The 21,191-nt window shown below is 44.3% G+C and overlaps 1 protein-coding gene across 1 annotated transcript; it reads right to left on the minus strand.

The window, feature by feature from the left end:
• Positions 1-337: 337 nt before the first annotated feature.
• On the minus strand, positions 338-15,497 carry lonp1 (lon peptidase 1, mitochondrial). Its single transcript, XM_030372754.1, has 21 exons — positions 14,915-15,497; positions 14,449-14,537; positions 13,996-14,115; positions 12,034-12,205; positions 10,883-10,996; positions 10,731-10,792; positions 10,150-10,279; positions 9,340-9,423; positions 9,100-9,168; positions 8,378-8,529; positions 8,068-8,206; positions 7,700-7,878; positions 7,168-7,255; positions 6,927-7,049; positions 4,651-4,767; positions 4,246-4,386; positions 2,144-2,309; positions 1,964-2,050; positions 1,693-1,820; positions 1,312-1,476; positions 338-772 (listed from the first exon to the last, which is right to left on the minus strand). Exons 1-21 carry the CDS (start codon positions 15,452-15,454, stop codon positions 623-625), a joined length of 3,015 nt encoding a protein of 1,004 aa, XP_030228614.1. The 5' UTR covers positions 15,455-15,497; the 3' UTR covers positions 338-622.
• Positions 15,498-21,191: the final 5,694 nt, after the last annotated feature.

Consider the following 21,191-nt stretch of genomic DNA (forward strand, 5'->3'; position numbering starts at 1 on the left):
AACCATACAAACTCTAGTGAGTGCGGAAAAACCTGCTGTTTCATCTATAGTTTTTTTTTTACCAAGAGACAAGGCATTGTCGCTTGGTATTCTCTCTTTTGCTATGGAATGTCCACGTTTTGCCAGATAAGACTAACCCTACACCTACCTTTCCCAGCATTCTCTGATTTGTTTGAGTTTGGGAACTTCAAGCTGTAAGCTGCTTTTGTTAGCAAAAGAGATAGTAAAAAGTCCTGAAATCAAATTCTGCCTTTTCCTATCCTCAAAGCTAAGGCCAGGGAGTTTGACCTTGTCTTCCCAAGGAGCTGCAGATATGCTATAGAATTAATTGAACAAATTCAGATTACATTTCACTTTAATGTATATTTATAAAAAAAACATCTTATATTAAACTATAAATGAATAATGTGTTGACGCATTATTTGAATTAATTGTTGACCAATTAGCATCCATTCATCTGGCTTAAGTCGCTTAGTCCATGTCAAAGGGTGTGTCTCATAAGGACAGGTAATAAGTGTCCAGGATACGGCCTGCACCCTTGTGTTGATAACGGAGTCCTTCAAATATTAAACAATTGGGAGACATTGCAGTGTGTGGTCCTTTCTTGAATGACAGGGTAACGCTATGCCTCTGGAAACACAATGGGGTAGATCTTGGAATAGTGGTCGACAAAGTGGACTTCCAGGCCTTGTGTAATATATTGAGGAAGGTCTGAGAAGTCCTTCTGGTTCTCTGCTGGTAGGATCATACATGTCACGCCTGCACGACGAGCCTAGAAGACATGAGATTTTCTTATTCATTAATAGGTAGTAAAATATTGTTACTTAAGGTTACTATATTTGCTATCTGTAGTTAAAACTTAAAGAGGACATATTATACCACAAGGTGTGAGTGTGATTAGCCCTTAAAAGCCTTAAGGTGATGATCGTTATTATGACGAGTCATCATTTTACTTCGGCCTATTGAATGTTAGGATAGAGAGGTAATCAAATAGAACAACTTTGAATATAATTGTCATTGTCTTGTTTGAAAAATTGATGAAATTCATTTTCTTTCTACACTTAGACAATTCTTTCAATGCCGATGGTTTAGGTGAACTGGAAAGGCATCAACAAAATGTGTGCAGATGAATCCCCTTCTTTTCATTTCCCACATCTCTTCTCTTCCTAAATGTATAAGTGTAAGCTAAGGTTGGGGTGGTGTCTCGGTTCCTATCAGTGTCAGCCTGTGGACCCTCTTCAGACTAAATTCATTAATAAGAGGAAATAATTATAATGAATTTGCCCAAAGAAACATGATGATGATACTTACAGCAATAGTCTTCTCCTTAATTCCCCCTACTGGCAGAATCTTCCCTGTCAGGGACAATTCTCCAGTCATCGCTACGTTCTGGCGCACTGATTGGTTGGTTGCTAGTGACAACAATGCTGTGACAATAGTGCAACCAGCACTTGGTCCATCTTTAGGGGTGGCACCCTGGAACCACAATAAAACATGGAATCAGTGATTACTTCATTGGCATCTGCCGGAAATCTACAAACTATGTGACAATAGAAATGATAACCTCAAGACACAAGAGAAACGAAAAACTTGAAAAACCAAGACATGACCTTTCTTTTTTTCCCCATTTTGGTAGATTGACATCATCACAAATGTTTCAGGATTCAATGGATATATATACTTTACGTATACCTCAGGAACATGCATGTGCAGATGAGAGTTGACCAGGAAGCTGTTCTGGGGATCCTGGGTCATGAGGAAGGATCTGGCAAAGGTTGATGCAATCTTAGCACTTTCCTTCATCACGTCGCCGAGCTGCCCTGCAGAGGTACAAGCAGCAATGCTTAGTGGAAAAATATGCCAGGCATTCAAATAAAAAACATCATGAACACAATACAAAATAGGAGGACTTCAATTTAGACATTTTATGCTAGAACAAAGTGTAATAAAATCTGACACTGACCTGTGAGCTCCAGAGAGCCCTCCCCTTCTTTCAGCACCGGCTCACGAGGACGTCGCAACGACGTCTCAATAAATAACGTTGAACCACCTGGACAGAGCCGGTTACATGCAACACTTTAGAGATGTATCTAATTACTCCTGAGTGAATGCATCAGCCTGACGGTGCGTATGCAGGGCTTACCCATGGCGGTCCAGGCCAGTCCCATGACCACGCCAGGGGGCGTGACGTCATACATCCGGTCGACGGTGAACAGGGGTTTGCCGACATAGTCGTGCAGGTTGTCAGGCGTGATTGTGACGGCGTGGTCTTTACCACTCACGATCTGGAAGGCTACCTTGCGGAACACCTTGGAACAGAAGGAGGGATACATGCATTACCAAAATGGAAAGGTATGTATTTTATTAGCCAATATCTTCTAAACAAATCACATCACTCATTTACACGAGTAGGGTGATTCTGTCATCGCAAACATTTGAATTAATAAATTAAGTGAACTGTTACAATCCATTCATTTTATATTGTCAATATCCATTAAAGGGATACTTCACCCATTCAGAACCGGCCTTCAACTATTATAAAATAGTTTTTTTCCCCTCAGTCCAACCAGTCTTCCCGTGGCCCAGCTTTCCTGATCTAATTTTCTCCTGAGATGACGTCAAATCGGGAGAACTTTGCTTGCCTGCTAGAAGGGCCGAGGACTACAAACCACTGGTTCCGCAAATTTGTGAGCCCACCAATAAGGAATGAGGGGGGGCAGGAGCTTGTGTACGAGATGTAAACACAATGTCCGCCATGTTTCTTCCCCGCGAGAATAAATTTGCAATGTGAAACAGCCGAATTGGATTTTGAAAAATCTATTGTTGGATTTGGACATTCAAGGCTATTAGTACGAGCCAGAATACAGCCAGGAAGAATTGACACAAATAGAGGAGGAGGCTGCTGCTGTGGCTGCAGCTGAACAAGCCTTGCCTGTGGACGAGGACGAGGAGCGTGCCGGTTTGCTCTGTTCGCCTATAGACACTAACACAGAGTCCCTGTGCTGCAGCGAGTTTCAGCGATGCCAGTTTCTTCTAGAATAAATGGCTGAATCTGGCGAGGACGGGGCCATGTGTGTAACCTCTCACCCAGGCTTTACGCCTCATCTGAACAGTTGGGTATTGGATACATATTTCCAAGTGAACTGGAAACGCCAGCCAAAGCCCGCCGGGAGAAACAGACAGACAGAGTAAGTGTTTGTTGTTTTACTAACACATTGGCTACAATAGTTTAGAGTCCCTGGGAAGGGAACGTGACAATGTAGTTATCCGAAAGTAGCCGATCTTATTGGCAGAGCATAGGCTACGTTACGTTAGCTTGAAGTCTGTGTAATGCTGTATAGGCTACTCAAGGCATAATTTTTATTTTGCTTTGCTCTTTCTTTCTTAGACAGTATCGACTTCCTGTGTTGTCCAGGCCATCAGAGCTAATTACCTAGCACAAGATGGGCAGTACCGTGGCTACCAGGAGACAGTAGATGCTCAAGATGAGCTGTGACTATTTTGACTCTAGCAAACTACACGTTCTATTTTTGCAAATAGTTCACATTCTTTCATGAATAAAACTTCAAATTCATGTTGGTTGTTGTGATTTGTTTACTAACCCAAGTGCCTTTATACTAAAGTAGGCCTACTGTATAAGTAGGCCTACTTTAGTAAACATAAGTAAGTAAATAACTATTTAGTAAACATAAGTAAACACTTATTTCAACTGGGGAGAAAAGGTTGAGTACAAATACTTGATATGCTGAGCTACTGTAATTAGCAAATGTTTTTATGCTGTACAGTAATATACAAATAATGCATTTAAAAGAACGAGGGCAGAAGTCTGAACTAGTCAACGTATCACAGGGATATGTTTACACAAAGTTTGCTCGTGCTACCACTCGCGCTAGGACCATGGGTCCTTCCCCCTCCCAACGGAAACAGGCGGGCGGTGCAGCAGGCGCAATGCACTGTGGTAGTTGGGAGGATTTCTTACTTTTGAGCTAGAGAGACACTTTCTGCCTTTTCTCAGGCTAGGATGAACCGATTTCATTTTTTTTGCACATTTATTATATATAGAATTATTTACTTCATATAACCTTCATATCTCCACCGGTGAAGTATCCCTTTAAGATGCTATGATGAGAGGCATCATAAATAGAATACAGATCAAATCAATTGATCACTCAATCAGTAAATGTATTCTTTAATGTCTGGATCTCCTAAATTGGACATGTATATAATCTCCAAGTGGAGGGCTACCTTCTCCACTTGCTTCTGCAGGTTCCTCACACCAGACTCTCTGCAGTACTGTTTGATCAGAAGACTCAGTGCCTCTGGCGATATGGCGCCGCTCTCCTGAGTCAAGCCGGTAAGAGCACGCAGCTGGGGGACCAGGTAACGCTGTACACAACGGGAGTGAGGGGTTAGAAGAGGAGGAGAAAAAGGGGATTCAAAAGGATGATACTGTAACGATTAGCTTCATTAGTACAAAATATATGTTTTAACCCTCATTAGAGACAATATACCTCTTTATATTTAACCACACACACACACACACACACACACACACACACACACACACACACACACACACACACACACACACACACACACACACACACACACACACACACACACACACACACACACACACAATGTTGCTACCTCAGCAATAGCCAATTTCTCTTCGGCCACATATCCGGACACGTTGATCATCTCCATCCTGTCTCTGAGAGGCTCTGGAATGGTGTCGAGGATGTTTGCTGTGCAGATGAACAGCACCTGATGGGAGCACACAGAGGACCCAGAGGAGGTGGCACATTATAGGGCTACTCCACACCTGGCCTTTACTGTATATCCTTTCTCCTAGCATTAGCAGTCTATTTGGCTGTTGGTTCTGTATTACCTAAACCAGGTGTCAGCAACCTGCGACTAGGAGCCAAATGAGGCTGTTCCACCCCTCTGCATTTGATTCAATGGGAGAGAGGAGGAAAGTCCTCCTCTGAGTGGGTGTGACTAGCTGGGATCTGGATCGCCCCAACATCTTTTCACGAATAGGCTGGAGCCCTGGCAGCGCTATGAACCAATAAGCAGGAGCCCTGGGTGTGGAGCAGCCTGGAGGGAGGGGTTATCCCCTCAAGTCTAGGCTACGAGAACCTTTAATAGGTCCATGACGAAAACCAACGAACCCGCTCAGTCGTATGCCTCTTTTCTACCGAGCCGTGAGCTACTGTTCGTTGCGGTACAGTGCGACTGTTAGCTTATATTGGCGTTTCGGCCGAGAAGTAGGGTTCAGTGCGGCTTGGTTCGCTTATTTAGGCATTTCCACCGCCAAAAGTTGGGCAAGGTCCTGAAATTAAAGGGGACATATTATACCACCAGGTGTGAGTGTGATTAGCCTTACAAGCCGTTTCGAAAATCAGCCCCATATGACATCACGAGTGGGCGTGCCCTCCTAGATCTGTGCTGGATAGATCAGTCTACCAGCCTACCCAGTTGACTGAAGTAAACGTTACTCATCTATCCAGCACAGATCTAGGAGGACACGCCCACTCGTGATGTCGTATGGGGCTGATTTTCGAAACGGCTTGTAAGGCTAATCACACTCACATCTGGTGGCATAATATGTCCCCTTTAAACACTCTGAGCCTTCATATTTTTCGACACTCCTCCGTTGGGTTACCAAGCCGTCGAAAAGGCTGGCGAAAACGTGAAGCTACACACGCCGTTATTCGGAAATCACTTTAAAAATATCCTGTTTGGTATGACTGGTCACTGATCTTTGCAACACAAACAGCAAGGAGGATTGACTTGATCTATAAATGAAGTCCCTCAATCTTAATTGGCTTAACACCATGACCAACATTCTGAAAAAAACATTAACATCTACATTTGCCTCAAACAATGTGATGCTTACAGCCCATGTAAATAGTTGTTGTTCGTAAATGATGTTCTTGTTGTTCCTTTAATTGTTTGTTACTTCGTTCTGTCTGATATTGTGGAAAGGATGTTAGTGAATGATTCAGAGCATGATGCATTTTAAATGGCATCACTTCTGGTGTTGTGTCTTCATTTTTCTTGAAACAATTGTAGCTGAAAATAAACATAGCCAAATTACAACCAATAGCAGTCATTGAGGGCAAAAATAGGCCCAGATTTTTAGGCCTAGAGTAGGCCTGATCTGATAAATTGGCTTTGCATCCTTTCCTTCTGCCCTTGTAGTCCAAGACATGCTGCCCACCAGCTTTCAAAGTACATTGCTACCACTGGTGGATTTGTATAAATTATATTTAGATAATTATCCCTCCCTGCTATTTTGTAGTTCAGCAAAACACCCAGAAACAACTCGAGTCTCAAGTACTTATGCCACCATACTAACAGTGCAAGCAGGCCAATGGCAACCAAGTGCGCCGTCCTTCCTCCCTCACTTTAAAAACTACCAGCCGCCACTGATAACTATAGATAAAAATTTAGTTGCTGTGTTATCTTCATTTTAGGGGGCGAATAGGTTTTGTGGTTTTTATTTGAGATTTTATTTGCTGGGGAGGGACCAGAAATGGCTCTTTTGATGGTGAAGATTGCCAACCCCTGACCTAAGCCTATTCTGAAATAAAATACTGTAAAAAGAATTTGCTCAGCTGCAGTCAAATATATTGTGCACTGATTTTCTCTGTCTAGATATCCCATTCTAGTCTTAAAGGGAACCTATTATACCACCAGGTGTGAGTGTTATTAACCCTTATAAACCTTTTTGAAAATCTGTCGATTTCAAAACGGCTTATAAGGGCTAATCACACGGTGGTATAATATGTCCCCTTTAAGTTTTAACTACAGATAGCAACTACACATAAAAGTGGTAGTGTGTTATTCACCTTAATGAGTGGGTGTTAAATGGACTTCTTCAATTGACATTCACATACACACATACTCTTAGTCATCACCTTTGACAGGTCCACAGGAACATCCAGATAATGGTCAAGGAAGTTTGCATTCTGCTCAGGGTCCAGAAGCTCTAGCAAGGCTGAGGATGGGTCCCCTTGGTAGCCCCTCCCCATCTTATCTACCTAGTTGAACAAATTACATAAAATCAACATCAGCATCACCAACAAGATACACACCAATGACCAATCCTTTTCAATGTACAGTTCACATCCTACACAATATTGTCTGTAAAAGCCTGACCTCGTCTATAAGCACCAGTGGGTTTTCAGTCTTGGTTTTCTTAAGGCACTGGATGATCTTTCCTGGCATCGCTCCAACATACGTCCGTCTGAAACAGCAATGAGCATGCACACAGGGGCATTTCAAAGTTAAGACTAATGGATGATACATCTATAGATAATATCTTTACGATGTTGACAAAGATTTGGAATTGGTCTCACTGATTTCAAGGCAGCATTAAATCTGTCAAGAGTGCACCATGAAATCATAAACAAACTCATTCCGAAGCAAAACAGGTAATAATCACAAAAAAAACTGTTGCAACAAATCTTAAAACCAGACTTTGATGAATGGTAAATACATTAGTATCATTGTCTATAAATTTAAAATTTACTTTTTATAAAAAGGGTGCAGCATTGAAAAGCAATTAATTAGGATACTCATGCAACACCTACATTCATAATAAGAGTTGTGAGCATCACCTCTGTTTGTCCCACGATGACGCCTCTATGAAGAGGGTCAATACAGGAGTGAATACGGCATGTTGTGTTACCTGTGGCCCTTAATCTCAGCAACGTCAGTCATGCCGCCAACACTGAACCGGAAGTACTCTCTGTTGAGGGCTCGAGCAATGGAGCGAGCGATGGAGGTCTTCCCTACTCCTGGAGGGCCGTAGAAGCATAATATCTTTCCCTGGGTAGTTCCCCGGAGCTGGCTGACCGCTATGAACTCCTACCCGCCGCAGGTACAAGAGGGCAAGAGATAGAGAGGAGGTTAGAAGATCGCAATATGAAAGTCATTGAATCATATACATATATGCTTAATTTATTTATTTTGGGGTTAACATCAGTAATATGTTTCCATGCAGAGAGACACCCTGTTTATTTATATGGTTAGGCGGAAATGTATGCATTTTCTAACCAAAATGCGTTTTTTGACATCATCCATCCCGTAGTGGTCCTCTTCCAGAACCTCATTAGCCCGATCGAGTGCTAGATTCTCCTCGCTGTTGGTTCCCCAGGGCATGTTGGTCAGCCAGTCCAGATAGTTACGGGTCACACTGGAACACAAACCTTCTTTTATCACTGTCCTATTTTATTAGACACCGTTATAACCCTTTTGTTAAGTTGATAACATGGAGGCACAGAACAGAGCCCATTTGTTAACCAAACCTCAGTGACGATAAGTGTGATTGGCAATAACACAAACCCTGCTAAATGATATACTTTACTTGAACTCTGAAGAGTGGTTGTCCAAAAGTCCGAGTTTATTGAGTTCTTCGTCAATGACAACCATGATGTGTGGAGGGACTACTCTGTCTTTAAGTCTCTCCCTGAACTTCTCCTCGATGGCATCTTTATCCTCCTTCTCTAAACCAAGCTCCTGAAAGGCAGAATTCATTCATCAAACATATTACAAATCAATCCTGAGTACAACTTTTGTGAGATGAAATTAAATGAATTGTAGACCGGGCCAGTGCATGCCTAGAGCAAACCTGAGGGAAAGAGCGGATGGGCGCAATTACGGGTTCTCACAAGATCATTATTGTTTTCTACAAACATGGTGCCTATGTTTGTAAAAACTATTACTCAAATGGTCTATCAATCAAATGAACCCAGCCCTTCTGGGTTCCTAGAACTGTATTTTGCCACACAGGACGACCTCTAATTTTTTCTGGTGTGTGTACTAGACTGTTTTAAATATATGTATACATGGAAAGTTCAAATCATGGTGATGCCATTTGATCGCCCAGTCCTTGGGTTTTCCTTTACTATGTTTGCTCAGTTTGAGGTTTTAACCATTTCAACACTTCAAAGTTATCCAATGACACCTAGGAGTAGGAGCATGCTACTTTCAACCGCATGTGGAATTTCTAGAATGTAGAGCCACGGTCACATTTTACATGGTCTGATTGCACACGTTGTAAGTATCTTATTCTGACCTTTCACCAACCTTCTTAATAATCTTGAGCTGCTCCTGTAACAGATATTTCCTGTGGGTTTGTTTGATCTTCTCTTCTACCTGAAAACATGAAGAAAGTCTGTTGAGCACATTATAACAATGATAATTGTTCTAAAATAATGAACCGATCATAACAATAAAATATGAAGAAAAAAGATCATAACCAAAAATATAAATGAATATAACAATGTATCAATAACTGATTTCTGTGTGTGTGATAGGCATGCTGACCTCTCTCCCCAGTCGCTGCTGCAGTTTACTGAGCTCGTATTCCTTCTTCAGCAGAGACAGAGCCTTGTACAACCGCTTAGGGATCTGGACATAAGGACATAAAACCATCAACATTATTGTAGACTTTAGATTTTAGATTAATATCTGATGGCAGACTAGCTCATATCTGGGTAAACGGGGGGGGGGGGGGGGCATTTATCAGGGACTTTTTCGTAATTTATGACTCTACTGTTGACTCTAACAGCAGAGTCAAAACAGCCTAAAGTTTCACGAACCACTATTAAACAAGAACTAGCGGAGTTTCTGGGGGATAGGACGTTCTTCGCAGTTTTTCTTCATGCTGTGCATCAACTGAACAGCACACAGTGATGGCGTCACATGCTCTGTTACAGTGATTGGCTGAGGGACTCGGTCAGTCAAGGCAAATACTCTCGCCCGCTGAGATCGATGTGAGGTCAAGACAGATCCGTGTAATGAAACAGAATGTGATACGTAGCCTGGATCAATCTCCAGGCTCAATTCATTGTATTTAGCTTTATATTTCTTTCGACCCATCACGTTGCTGCAGGCTGGGATTGATTGGCTATTAAGAGCCAAAACAAACTCGGCCAGCATTATTTAACCTCCATTGTAATTGCCCTCAGAAATTGTAAATGAGTTTCCACACTAATAAACATTTGTGAAGTGGCCTAGCGGTGTCAGGCTGCCATTGTCAAGCATCAGAGGGGAATTCTGAATATCATGGATAGAGGCATTTAAAAAACAGTGGAATGAATTGGAGGGATGATGAAACTGTCGTATGTGTTTTACATTAGTCTCCTCCAGAATATCCTGCAGTTCGCTCGACTCCGCCCCGGTCAGCGCGGCACCCATGTCACTGAGGTAGATAGGGTTATCAACCACTCTCTGGCCTGCTTGCATCATCTGGAGGACTGACTCCCTAACAGGGAATCAAGTGACGTAGCATAAGTATTAAGGACCCTTGAGACCAGCATGCATGCTATACCTACACAAACATGAAATTTTATCAGGTACATTCAATTGATTGTAGCCAAGTTACTCTGTCTCCTAGACAAAGACCAACGTAGCATGTTTTGCATCACCTTTGTCTCTGAATGCTTTCTGGATATTGATGAAGTTAAACCCTTTGACCCGTCTGACTTTATATCCTGACCTAGAATAGCTACTTTCAGGGCAGAACTACTTAATTACAAAAAAATTGGTAACCATACTAAAATCATTTGTAATACTTTCACACTTAATGTGTGATTAATTAATGTGTTATTAATAGTGTGATTTTCTAAAAAATGTAAATGCCTATACTTGCCAAAACAACTGTCATACAACAAACAAGATATTGCTTGGCTGTTTGACTGAATGAAGAAGCTCACCTATACAGAGGGTTTAGAGCAATAATGTCACGGATGGTCTTCACAATTTCGGCTGTCAATGCCTGGAAGAGATAGACACAAACTCGTCTTTACAAGAATGACCCAACCTAGAATATTACGCTACTCAACAGTGTGTATGCCTTTCAACATACCTTGACCTCCTCTGTGACAGTGAACTGGTCGTGATTAATGTTCTCCACCTCCACCATGAGAATGTCCAACGAGGGCACAGCCTCTACAACGGGGGTCATGTCTGTATCAGAGATCTAAGAGAATCAACAACCCCCATTCCACAGATTGACCAAGAAAAAAAATGTTTTAGTTATTTTCAGGAGGTTGGTGGGTTAGCCATTAATACATTTATACACAGTATAGGTATTGCTCCCCTGGAAAATCATGAAAGTCCCTTTTCTTCTGTCTACATTATCATAAAATTGTTTCTACTCAAAACAGAATTGTTCAAGATCCCATATCATACTTTTTGGGGTTAATAATTGTATTTGGGGGTACTACTAGAATGGGGTTAAATGCCAATTTCAGCGTCTTCCTAGAAACGGTCTGATTTGTCTTGCGAGTAGCCCAGTCTGCTGTGATTGGTTAGCACATCAACTCTGTAGCGATTGGTCGAACGATTTGTCCGTGCGTCGGCAAACTAACATCAAGTTGTAAACGTTGCAGGTAGCCGGCAGGCGCGACTTCTGCACTTCAGCACAGCCCACTGCACTGACATCACACTATTACAGAAGTAACTGTTTTACGCAATTAAATGGACTCTCTCTCAGTGGTCAATTCAGCAGAGTGATGCCCTTGCATTCAATCTTTATCTCTCTTAACCACACATATATACATAAGCTGATCCATCTCACTCCTGGTGTAAATACCTTAAAGGTTGGGCATGGGATTTGCGAAACGCCAGCAGATTTTGAAAATACACAACTGAAATGGTCCTACCCCCTCTCCTTCAACGCTGACTCTGACTCCACCCATTCCAAGTACCTGGACGCGCAATCCTGCACGAGCGCGCACAGATGCGCGAGAGCGAGCCAGGCTAGCGTAGGTTTTCGTACGACCGTTTGATTGACGTACTTACTGTCCAATGCAACTCGGTGGCTCTGGAAATCATTGGCTGGAGTTTTTCGAGCCCTGCCCGTTCCACAGATGATTGACTTGTTTTATTTTCATGTCAGTACTTCTAACTCAGTGGCTGTAAGTGGGTTATGATAAGGATTTCAAGTAATTTTGCAAAAAGCGAATTCCATACCCAACCTTTAAACAAATAAAGGTATTAAATCTTTTCCCCCACCTTAGCCTCCAGATGTTCTGCAGCGGCTCCAGCGGGGTCCTTGCGACTCCGTTTTGGTTTGCGTTTCAGCATGGTTTTGGGCGCTGATTCACTGTCTGCATCCGACTCGGATGATGGAAATGATGCGACAGGCTCGTCGGGCTCCACGTCTAGCTCTTTTGTGATACGGATCCTGCCAGAGAAGAGTGAGAGAAAATAACAAGTCACCATAGTGATAATAACAACGGTTGGAATATCCAAACAACATCTAACTCAAACTTTAGCAAACAACAAACATGTACAAGCATGGTCATAACCATGAAATACTCCAAAGTCGGATCTTATGATCTTCTATGGCTATATTCCCGCTGTGCGTGTATGGTACAGTAAAAGTAGCATTCATTCATATGGATCAGACAGTGACAGGCTGCATATATTCACCAGAGGTGGGCTAATTGTCTATTCATTAGGGCTGTAACGATACGCGTATCAAACCGAAAATCGCGATACTCAAAGCCACGATCCTGTCTCGCGGTGTGAGAAGGCAGAAGCGCGATACGCCCTTTCTAACTCTGCGGTCAAATTGTCCGATTGAAATTTGCTAATAATTTGTCTAGATAATAGTCTGCTGACAGCGCCCCCTCCTATCGATGCCGTAAGTATGCGACTGCAATCCTCCGTGGCTACGGAGGATCGCATTTCTCCGCAGCCGTCGAAGTGCTCATATGCGATATGAACGACATTTATCCAGAGGGGGTCTGTGTGATCCTGTCTCTAGTGTTTTGTGTGATTTGACTGGCAGTTTGTCTGCTTATAGGTCGGAATGAAGCGGCCACCGATTATTGACAGGATGGGTACTTTATTCTACCGGACTCGTTCGCTTCTTCACTAGACACACGCGCTACCGCTCGCTCTCCTCGCTCGTCCACTCACTCGCTGACGTCACTCACACACGCATACGCACATTGCCATTCTGGCGCACACACAAATGCTACTCGTAACGCCTCGTTATTGCGACGTTCATGACCTTCAGGTTTTTCTCCATCTATTGAAAGTTAGGCTATTAAACATGTTGCATTCTATACGGCCTGATTATGTCATTATTTAAGCTACATAGCCTAATAAGTAGTGCTAATAAGGATATTGACTAAACCAACCAAACAGTTGAAAAAAGCATCCTCCCACACGTTATTTCTTTATTCATTTAGCTATACTTTAATAGTATTCTTTCTGTTCGAATCTGTTCAGTGTTCCAAATTATTTGTTATTAAATGTTACATTAAGTTAATTGGTATATAAGTGTTGTTTAAATAAAATGCTTTTTAAATTTCAAAAAATCGTGGGATGTATCGAACCGTGGGTCGAAAATCGTGATACAAACCGAATCGTGAGTTTGTGTATCGTTACAGCCCTACTATTAATATTCTGCAGTGAACCTAAGACACACATCAAACCAACACACATTTCTACAATCGAGAACAAGGTTATCAACAGCAATAAATAAGCTATGGATCTCAGACAGATCTTGCTCCAAAACTTCTAGAACACAGTGGGGGGTAATCCAAAGGACCCCAAAGACTCAACTCCATTGAACCCACACAGGCTAGTGGCATACATCTTTGACCTGCAAGCTACTCAACATGATGAAACATCCTGGCTGCTTTACAAAGCTGTCGGAGGCTAAGTGGCCCTAGTTGTAGGTGGTCGAATGACAACCCATACCTTTTTGGCATTTATTTACCAACAAAGGAAGCCTCATGGAATTATCCAACTTTATATTGGTACCAGAAAATCAGATAACAAATTTTCCATATACAGGGGGATGGAAATACTGGCAAATTCTACCTATTTTAGGCATTCCTTTTGTGCGGACAGTAGTGATATCATAACATAATGGTTTCATTCGATAACATTTAGTATATAAATGCTACCACAAGTAGCAATAATGAACCATTTAAAACACACGTGATGGGAAAGTCCTACCTGCGATGTCCCATAACAATCATTCTCAATTTGTCGCCCAGATCCTGCATCTCATGTATCTGAACAAATGTCCCAGTTGAGTATATAGCATCCAGAGAAGTCACCACATCTGATTGATTACTGGAAAGAAACAGACACACACATACATTTGGTGGGATAGTGGTAAGGTGAAAAATGCCACCAACATTTTAAATAAAAAAGTGCCAGGTGGTTTTAGGCACGGATTTCCTACTTTGCTTATCAAGTCAGCAACTTTTGTACTTCACAACACTAGTTTCAGCACTTGGTGATGCAATCTTTCCTCAAGCCTTTTAGAACAGAAGGTTTAACCACTTGCGGTTGCATGCAAGGAATGTCCAATGCTCTATGGTTATGGTTACATAAATGATGACTATATCATTTATTTAATTATAAAAAATACTGGTAAACATTGAACAATATTTAAGCCCCTACTTATCGTCTCTCTTTAGAAAGACTCCAACATATGGCTGAGCAAGTCGAACTTTCCTCTTCAACAGCTCCATCAACGCAGTGTTCTTCACCTAGCAGAAGGAGAGTAATAGTATTAACCCAGCAGAAAGAAAACTGTATGGATATTTACAAAGATAAACAACAGGACTCCGTGATTTCCTTCTGATTTTTTCCAGCAGCTTTGCTGAGGTGTGAGGTTAAGTCCGGTGTAGATGCTTCATGCACGGTGCTGATATGCGCAGAGGTTTCAGTGTGATCAGGGAAACCAGGAGAGCACTGGTGAATGCATTCCAACTGAAGTAGTAGCAGATTTGACTGATACTCATGCTACTGAAGTGTTATAACAGAACCAAATAGCATTATAAATAAATATCTAATTTTACATATAGGGTTAGTTAGGCTGTCCCTCAAGCTGTATCATTGCACAACTACTGAAGGCCATTCCTACCTCGATGATTTTGATGAATCGAGGAAACACAGGATTCCTGCTGACAGCGATCAGGGGAACATTAGGAAACACATCCGGCACCATCATCGGTGTGAGAGCTGTCATTTGTGGCTCATTGTAGGGCATGCTCCCATCTCCCCCGGATTCCTCTCCACCAGACCCAGAGCTCTCTCCGCCATTGTCTCCGGAGAAGGCTGACCCACTGCCCCGGCTCCCATAAGCCCTGTTGGGGATGATGTGTGGATATCCACGGGGCAAGACGCCCTCCCCCCCACTAAAAGCAGCACAAACACGAACCCGACGGCCCGGTCCCGTCATTGACATGTTGAACCGAATGTTACCGACGCAATCGTTGAGTAACGTCCTCTTCGCGGTTCCCGACATAGCACAACTACTTCTGTCAACCCGTCGGTACGTTGATGTTGAATGTCTCAGTTTGGAGACAGTGTTAAAAGTTCGGTACATGTTCGGCCAGTTGAGGAGAAGGGAGTTCTTGTGCAACTGTCTGTAAGAGCCCAACATTCTCATGCAGGCGGCCATGTTGCGATAGAGGATGATGCACCTGGAGGCGCGACACACGATTCTGACGCAAGGGCAGACTCGCCGCGCGGTTTGATGACGGCGTGATGTCTGGCCCAATGGCTGCGACCATGGACATACCATGGACCATAATCCCCACCCACAAACAGCGTGAGCCTCAATCACGTCCGCGGGGCCTCAATCACGTATAGATACAAGCGGGCGCCGGCGCGGATTTCCCTTTCGTATACGGTCGTTGCCATCTGAAAGGGTCGATGCCCGACTATGACGTATTGCGTCAAACACACCGCGTACATCACAGCGTGGTAACGCTGTGATGGTGGTTACTATGGTTACTATGGTTACTATGATGACACAAAGACTGGCTATGATGGCAGACACAAACGGAATGAAAGAACTTATAGAGTCGGCAATTCAAGATATACATACAAAATATTCGTACAATACAACAAGGATTAACGATAATTATGTTCTTGCGTCACTACCAGAAGATTGTTTTTACGAAGTAAAGTCCGTCAGCGGCACAGATCCTGTGTCCCTGTCCTCCCGCTCTTGTTTGGCTTTGTCTTTCCAATCCTATAAATATATATATCAAAAATCAAGGTTTGCCTTTGCATTTGTTGCCTTTTCTACAATACTGAATTTCTCTCTCAAGACACATACATACACCAACATCAATTTACTTCATATCTTACTTGTGAATCTATTATTATTATTATTATTATTATTATTACATTACACTTAGCTGACGCTTTTATCCACTTACAACCCTCGGATGTTAAGACCACCTTAAACATTAGGCCACGGCTGCCTAATGCATGATGTGACAATAAGCTTATACTTGTGTCCATTTCATTATTTATTAAGAAATTATGGTAGCAGCTAGTGCATACAGAACCTTGCGTACTTCCGAGGGCAAGTTTTTCCACATTCTCCCAGTCACTTTAGGAAACGTGTCCAATGTCTGCTTCATTTCCCCCGTTTCCAAGCTCTTTTATGACAGCGGACTGTTAAACATAGCAATGGTTAACGGTGTTACATGGCAACCATTCATATGGAGGGAAGATATTTCTTGGCGGAAGAATGATTATCTATGAATATATCGTTACATTTTTCGTTGCTGTGCCTTTGTTTAATGAAATCTTGCTAGATCAACGTAGTAACCGTTTAAGAAAAGCAATAAGCCACTCGAGTCTGTGCTTTGTACTGTACAATAAATCCCCTTAGCTGTTCGATTAGCCTACACAGTTTAAAGCACGGCCTCTCGGGGCTTATTGCTTAAATATAATATAATACATACATATAATAATACAATATAATGCTAAATTATACCGCAACTGCCTGGAAAAATGTATTCCATCCTGTCGGCTTTTTAATGGATTTTTTTTTTGCACCTGCAGAGTCATTAGCACCGCCATTTTTTCCTAATAATAACAGGACCGACCTTACGTCGTGACGTCAGGAGCGACGTTGAATGGCATCGACCCTTTCAGATGGCAAAGACCGTTTACGAAAGGGAAATCTGCGGCGCCTGCGGACGTTCTGCTCCCAAAAAACAGCTTTTCTTCAGCTATTTAAAGGACAATGAGGCCGACCACTTAAAAGGTCGCGGAGGAGAGACCACAGCGTCTCCATCCTCTGCTGTGAGAGCCGTGCTCTCATTACAGCTGAATCCAGCTCTACCCCCAAATACATCACACTCTGTGAGGGGAGGGGGGAGCATTTCTTCCAATATATGGCGAAGCCTAAATCCGACAGGTGAATTACCAGCTTTTTTGTTTGAATAGCTGCTTCCTCCTTGGAGCGAGCCATCATAAGCAGATCGTCCAAGTAGAACAGTATTCTCATTCCTGTTGCGTGCAGCGGCCGGAGGGCCGTCTCCACGCACTTGGAAAACGTTCATTGGGCTAGAGAATAGCAGAATGGGCGCCGGTTGTACTGGTAGAGTGACCCTTGGAATGAGAAACACAGGAATTTCCTGTGTTTGGGGATCACTGTGACGTGGAAGCATGCGTCCTTCAAATCTATTGAGGTGAACCAGTCGCCTGGTTTTACACACTGTAACACTCGTCTGATTGTTAACATGTGAAACGGCCTTTTCCGCGATGCATTTGTTGAATAGGGCTAGGGTCGAGAATCGGTCTCAGCCCTCCTGTTTTCTTGGGTACCCGACAAATAACGGGAATAGAATCCCTGCATCTCCTCTCCCTTCGGGACTGTGGAAATCACTTTTTTCGCTAGAAGCTGCTGGAGCTCCGCCAAAAGTGACAGCTGTTGATCCTTGGATGACAGCGTTGTTTCCACAATCCCGTTGAATCGTGGCGGAACAGAGGTGAACTGCAGGGTGTGACCCTTGCTGATCAGCCTGTCCATCCATTTGGCCAGGGTGCACGCGTTCAGCCATTCTGAGTAATGCTCTGAAAGCAGCTGTGCAGCCTCTTGTTTTGATGCGGCTATCCTGGAAACGAGCCACGCTTGAGCCCCGCTGCGAGTCCTCCCCGCAGCCCATGGGGAGCTCTGCCCGAAAGGGCTGGGTGTGTGTGTCATTAGCAGAGGCATGCCATGCCTGCTCAGCTTGTGACAAGAGTGTAGCTTCCTCTCTCCTAAGCGTTGGGACGCAAGGAGGAATAGCACTGTGACTGGGCAGCAGAATGCTGACACTGTGAACGAGCTGCGTGTCATTCGTAGACAGAGAGCTCGCTTTAGCAGCCGTCTCGCCACATGTCATGCCAGGCATGATGTGGTGAGGGGAAAGTAATGTAGGGCTGGCTCGATCAATAATACAAGGTTTATTGACGGCCTGCCTATATGTGGTGGGAGATGCGTGTGAAACAGTTATGGCCGGGCCGTTAACTGGGATGTGGGGAGAAAACAACCGTCTTTAGTAAAGAGGTGTTTCTCGCTGTCACACGCTTCTCCCTCGCCCCGTCGGGGCCCAATCAGCCCGTCCGGGCTGATGGGGCACTCCAGCAACTGTCGCCTCATCGGCTCAGAGATGCCCGTGGTCTGATGCAGCCATAGGTTCCTCTGAATGAGGTGCTGCCATGCTGCCATCCGGGCCGCTGTTACCGCACCGGTGGAGCAGAGGCAGAGGATGACACCGGCAGTTTTCGCCACGTCGACTGCCCGTTCGGCCAGACGATGAGGGTCAGCCGCCATGGTGGAGATGTCATGTGCCAGCAGGGCGATGTTATTCATAACAGCCTCTAGCTGGTCTTTGGGAGTGGGGCGGCGGCCGCCGAGCCCCGGCTTCACTGCAAAGACAGCGCACAGAGCGGTACCGCCCTGTAACCCCGGTCTGTCAGACCCTCAGTCTTCGTGACCTGGATGAATGTTTTCACCGGGGCTCCGAGCTGCCCGGGCTCCGCCGCAGCCCCACTGAAGTACGGTCTGATGGCGGAAAACATCGGCCAGATCGGGTCGAGACGGGCGGGGCATGTCGCTGCCTCGAGCCCCCAGATTCCATGGAGCTGGTCCGGGCGTTGGGGGGCCTGAGGCATGGGCACCACAAGGCCAAGGTTTGCGGCTGCCCTGGCGATAATGCCCGGAAGCTCTGCCACCAAAGCTCCAACCACTGGAAGTGAGGTGGTGGTAGAGACGGGCAATGCTGCTGCCCCGGGCTCCGACCCCTCCATTCGGAGAGGGGAAGCCGGGGGAGACGCCCCCTCCTCGCCGCGGTTGGAGTCATCCGACTCCGAGTTCGCAAGGAGAGAGAGGGCATCGTCGAGCAGGACGGTAAAGTCGTCTGCACTTTCAGCGATGACGGCGGCAGTGTCGGCTCTGCGCTGTCGGTATTCCACCGACAGCGCCTTACAATGCTGACACAGGCAGAGCTGTGAGAGCGCCAAGAGGGTATTTCCATGCCCCAGGCAGCCCTCGCACATTCATGGTCGTCATGAGGAAAGATGTAACCCATGTAACACGACTTGGAGTCCATGGTATCCATCCAGTTATGCTAGGATCGTCCTGAAGAAAATGGGAGCAGAAAGTCCGCCGGCGCCCGCTTGTATCTGCGAAGGTGATTGAGCCCCGCGGACGTGATTGAGGCCCACGCTGTTGGTAAGTAAGTAAATAAGTAAGTAAAATTTATTTATAAGGCACATTTAAAAACAGTTTTCACTTGCCAAAGTGCCGTACATGGTCCAAAGAGGCATATAAAAGAACACATACCACATACATAGACATAGATGAAAACATATAAAATAAACGACATATCACAAAAGGGGAGGAAAGGCATTTCTGTCTGCAGGCGGCAGCTCGTTCCAAAGGCGGGGGGCAGCCACAGCAAAAGCCCTGTCACCCCTCTGTTTCAACCTAGTGCGTGGAACGTGCAGGAGACCCAAGCTACCTGATCTAAGGGACCTGGGTGCTGAGTGGTGGTGGATGAGCTCTGTGATGTAGGGTGGGGCCAGGCCATTTAGGGCTTTAAAAACCATAAATACGGTTTTAAAATGAATTCTGTGCTGGATGGGCAACCAGTGGAGGAATGCTAGGATGAGGGTTATATGATCCCGCTTTCTGGATCCAGTCAGCAACCTTGCTGCAGAGTTCTGGACCAACTGAAGGCGAGAGAGGAGTGATTGAGGGAGTCGCAGTAATCCAGTAATCCAGCCGTGATGTGATGAAGGTGTGTATTACCATTTCCAGATTGTGAAATGATAAATGGGGTTTCATCTTGGCAATGACTGAGCTGGTAAAAACTGCTCTTGACTACAGCAGCAATTTGCTTATCAAAGCAGAAATGTGAATCAAAGATGACACCCAGGTTTCTGGAGTGGGGTATGACGTAGGGGGAGAGAATACCTGTCGGCGGCGCGGGGGGCTTTAGATTTGGAAGGGCCAAAAATAATGACTTCCGTTTTGTCATTATTAATTTGGAGGAAGTTACTACCCATCCAAACGTTTACCTCCTCAAGGCAGTCAAGGGGGGTCTGGAGCGAGTCCGCAGATCTGAGAGGAAGATATAATTGCGAGTCATCAGCATAAAAGGGAAATGCAATGTTATGCTTCCTGATTATATTACCTAGAGGGAGCATGTATGGGCAGAAGAGGACAGGGCCTAAAATGGACCCCTGGGGGACCCCACAGGACACAGGGGCAGAGGGTGAGGAGAACTGTCCGATAGACACTGTGAAAGATCTATTGGTGAGATAAGAGGAAAACCATTGAAGAGCTGTGCTACTTATACCAACCCACTGCTCTAGGCGCGACAAGAGGGTGTTGTGGTCGTCTAGTAAGATCAAAATGGCATTTTCTCCAGAGTCTAGAGTGAGGAGCAGGTCATTCGTTACTTTTAGCAAGGCTGTCTGAGTGCTGTGACGTGATCTAAAACCTGATTGGAAGGGTTCCAAAATCTCAGCATGGTTTAAAATGGGCAATAGTTGTGATAAAACCACCTTTTCCAGGATTTTTCAAATAAATGGTCATTTTGAGATGGGACGGTAGTTTCTTTGACATTTTGCATCCAGGTTATGTTTTTTAAGCAGTGACTGGACAACCGCCTGCTTAAAACTTGCTGGAACAAAACCCCTGGTCAGGCAAGAGTTGAGGATGGCCTGAATACTTGTCATTGCCACTCATTTAAGAAACACAACATTGAACAGCACCTGAAATTCATCAGGCAATCAACATTCCGGCTCATAGTTTCCAAGAATCGGACTGCCAAGACACAGTATGGCATTAAGGGGAACTTCTTCATTAACCATTTTTCCTTCATTATTAACTCTGTCATATTTAT

The sequence above is a fragment of the Gadus morhua genome, chromosome 12 (assembly GCF_902167405.1).
Source record: "Gadus morhua chromosome 12, gadMor3.0, whole genome shotgun sequence".
Classification (NCBI taxonomy): domain Eukaryota; kingdom Metazoa; phylum Chordata; class Actinopteri; order Gadiformes; family Gadidae; genus Gadus; species Gadus morhua.

What these genes read in the sequence shown, in the direction of transcription:
- lonp1 (XM_030372754.1), bottom strand. Translation starts at nt 15,454, where the DNA reads ATGGCCGCCTGCATGAGAATGTTGGGCTCTTACAGACAGTTGCACAAG. An exon ending in CAGAACATCTGGAGGCTAAG is followed by an intron (nt 10,997 to 12,033) that starts GTGGGGGAAAAG and finishes TGATTCTCTTAG; the next exon opens with ATCTCTGATACAGACATGAC. An exon ending in TTAAGGAGAAGACTATTGCT is followed by an intron (nt 773 to 1,311) that starts GTAAGTATCATC and finishes CATGTCTTCTAG; the next exon opens with GCTCGTCGTGCAGGCGTGAC.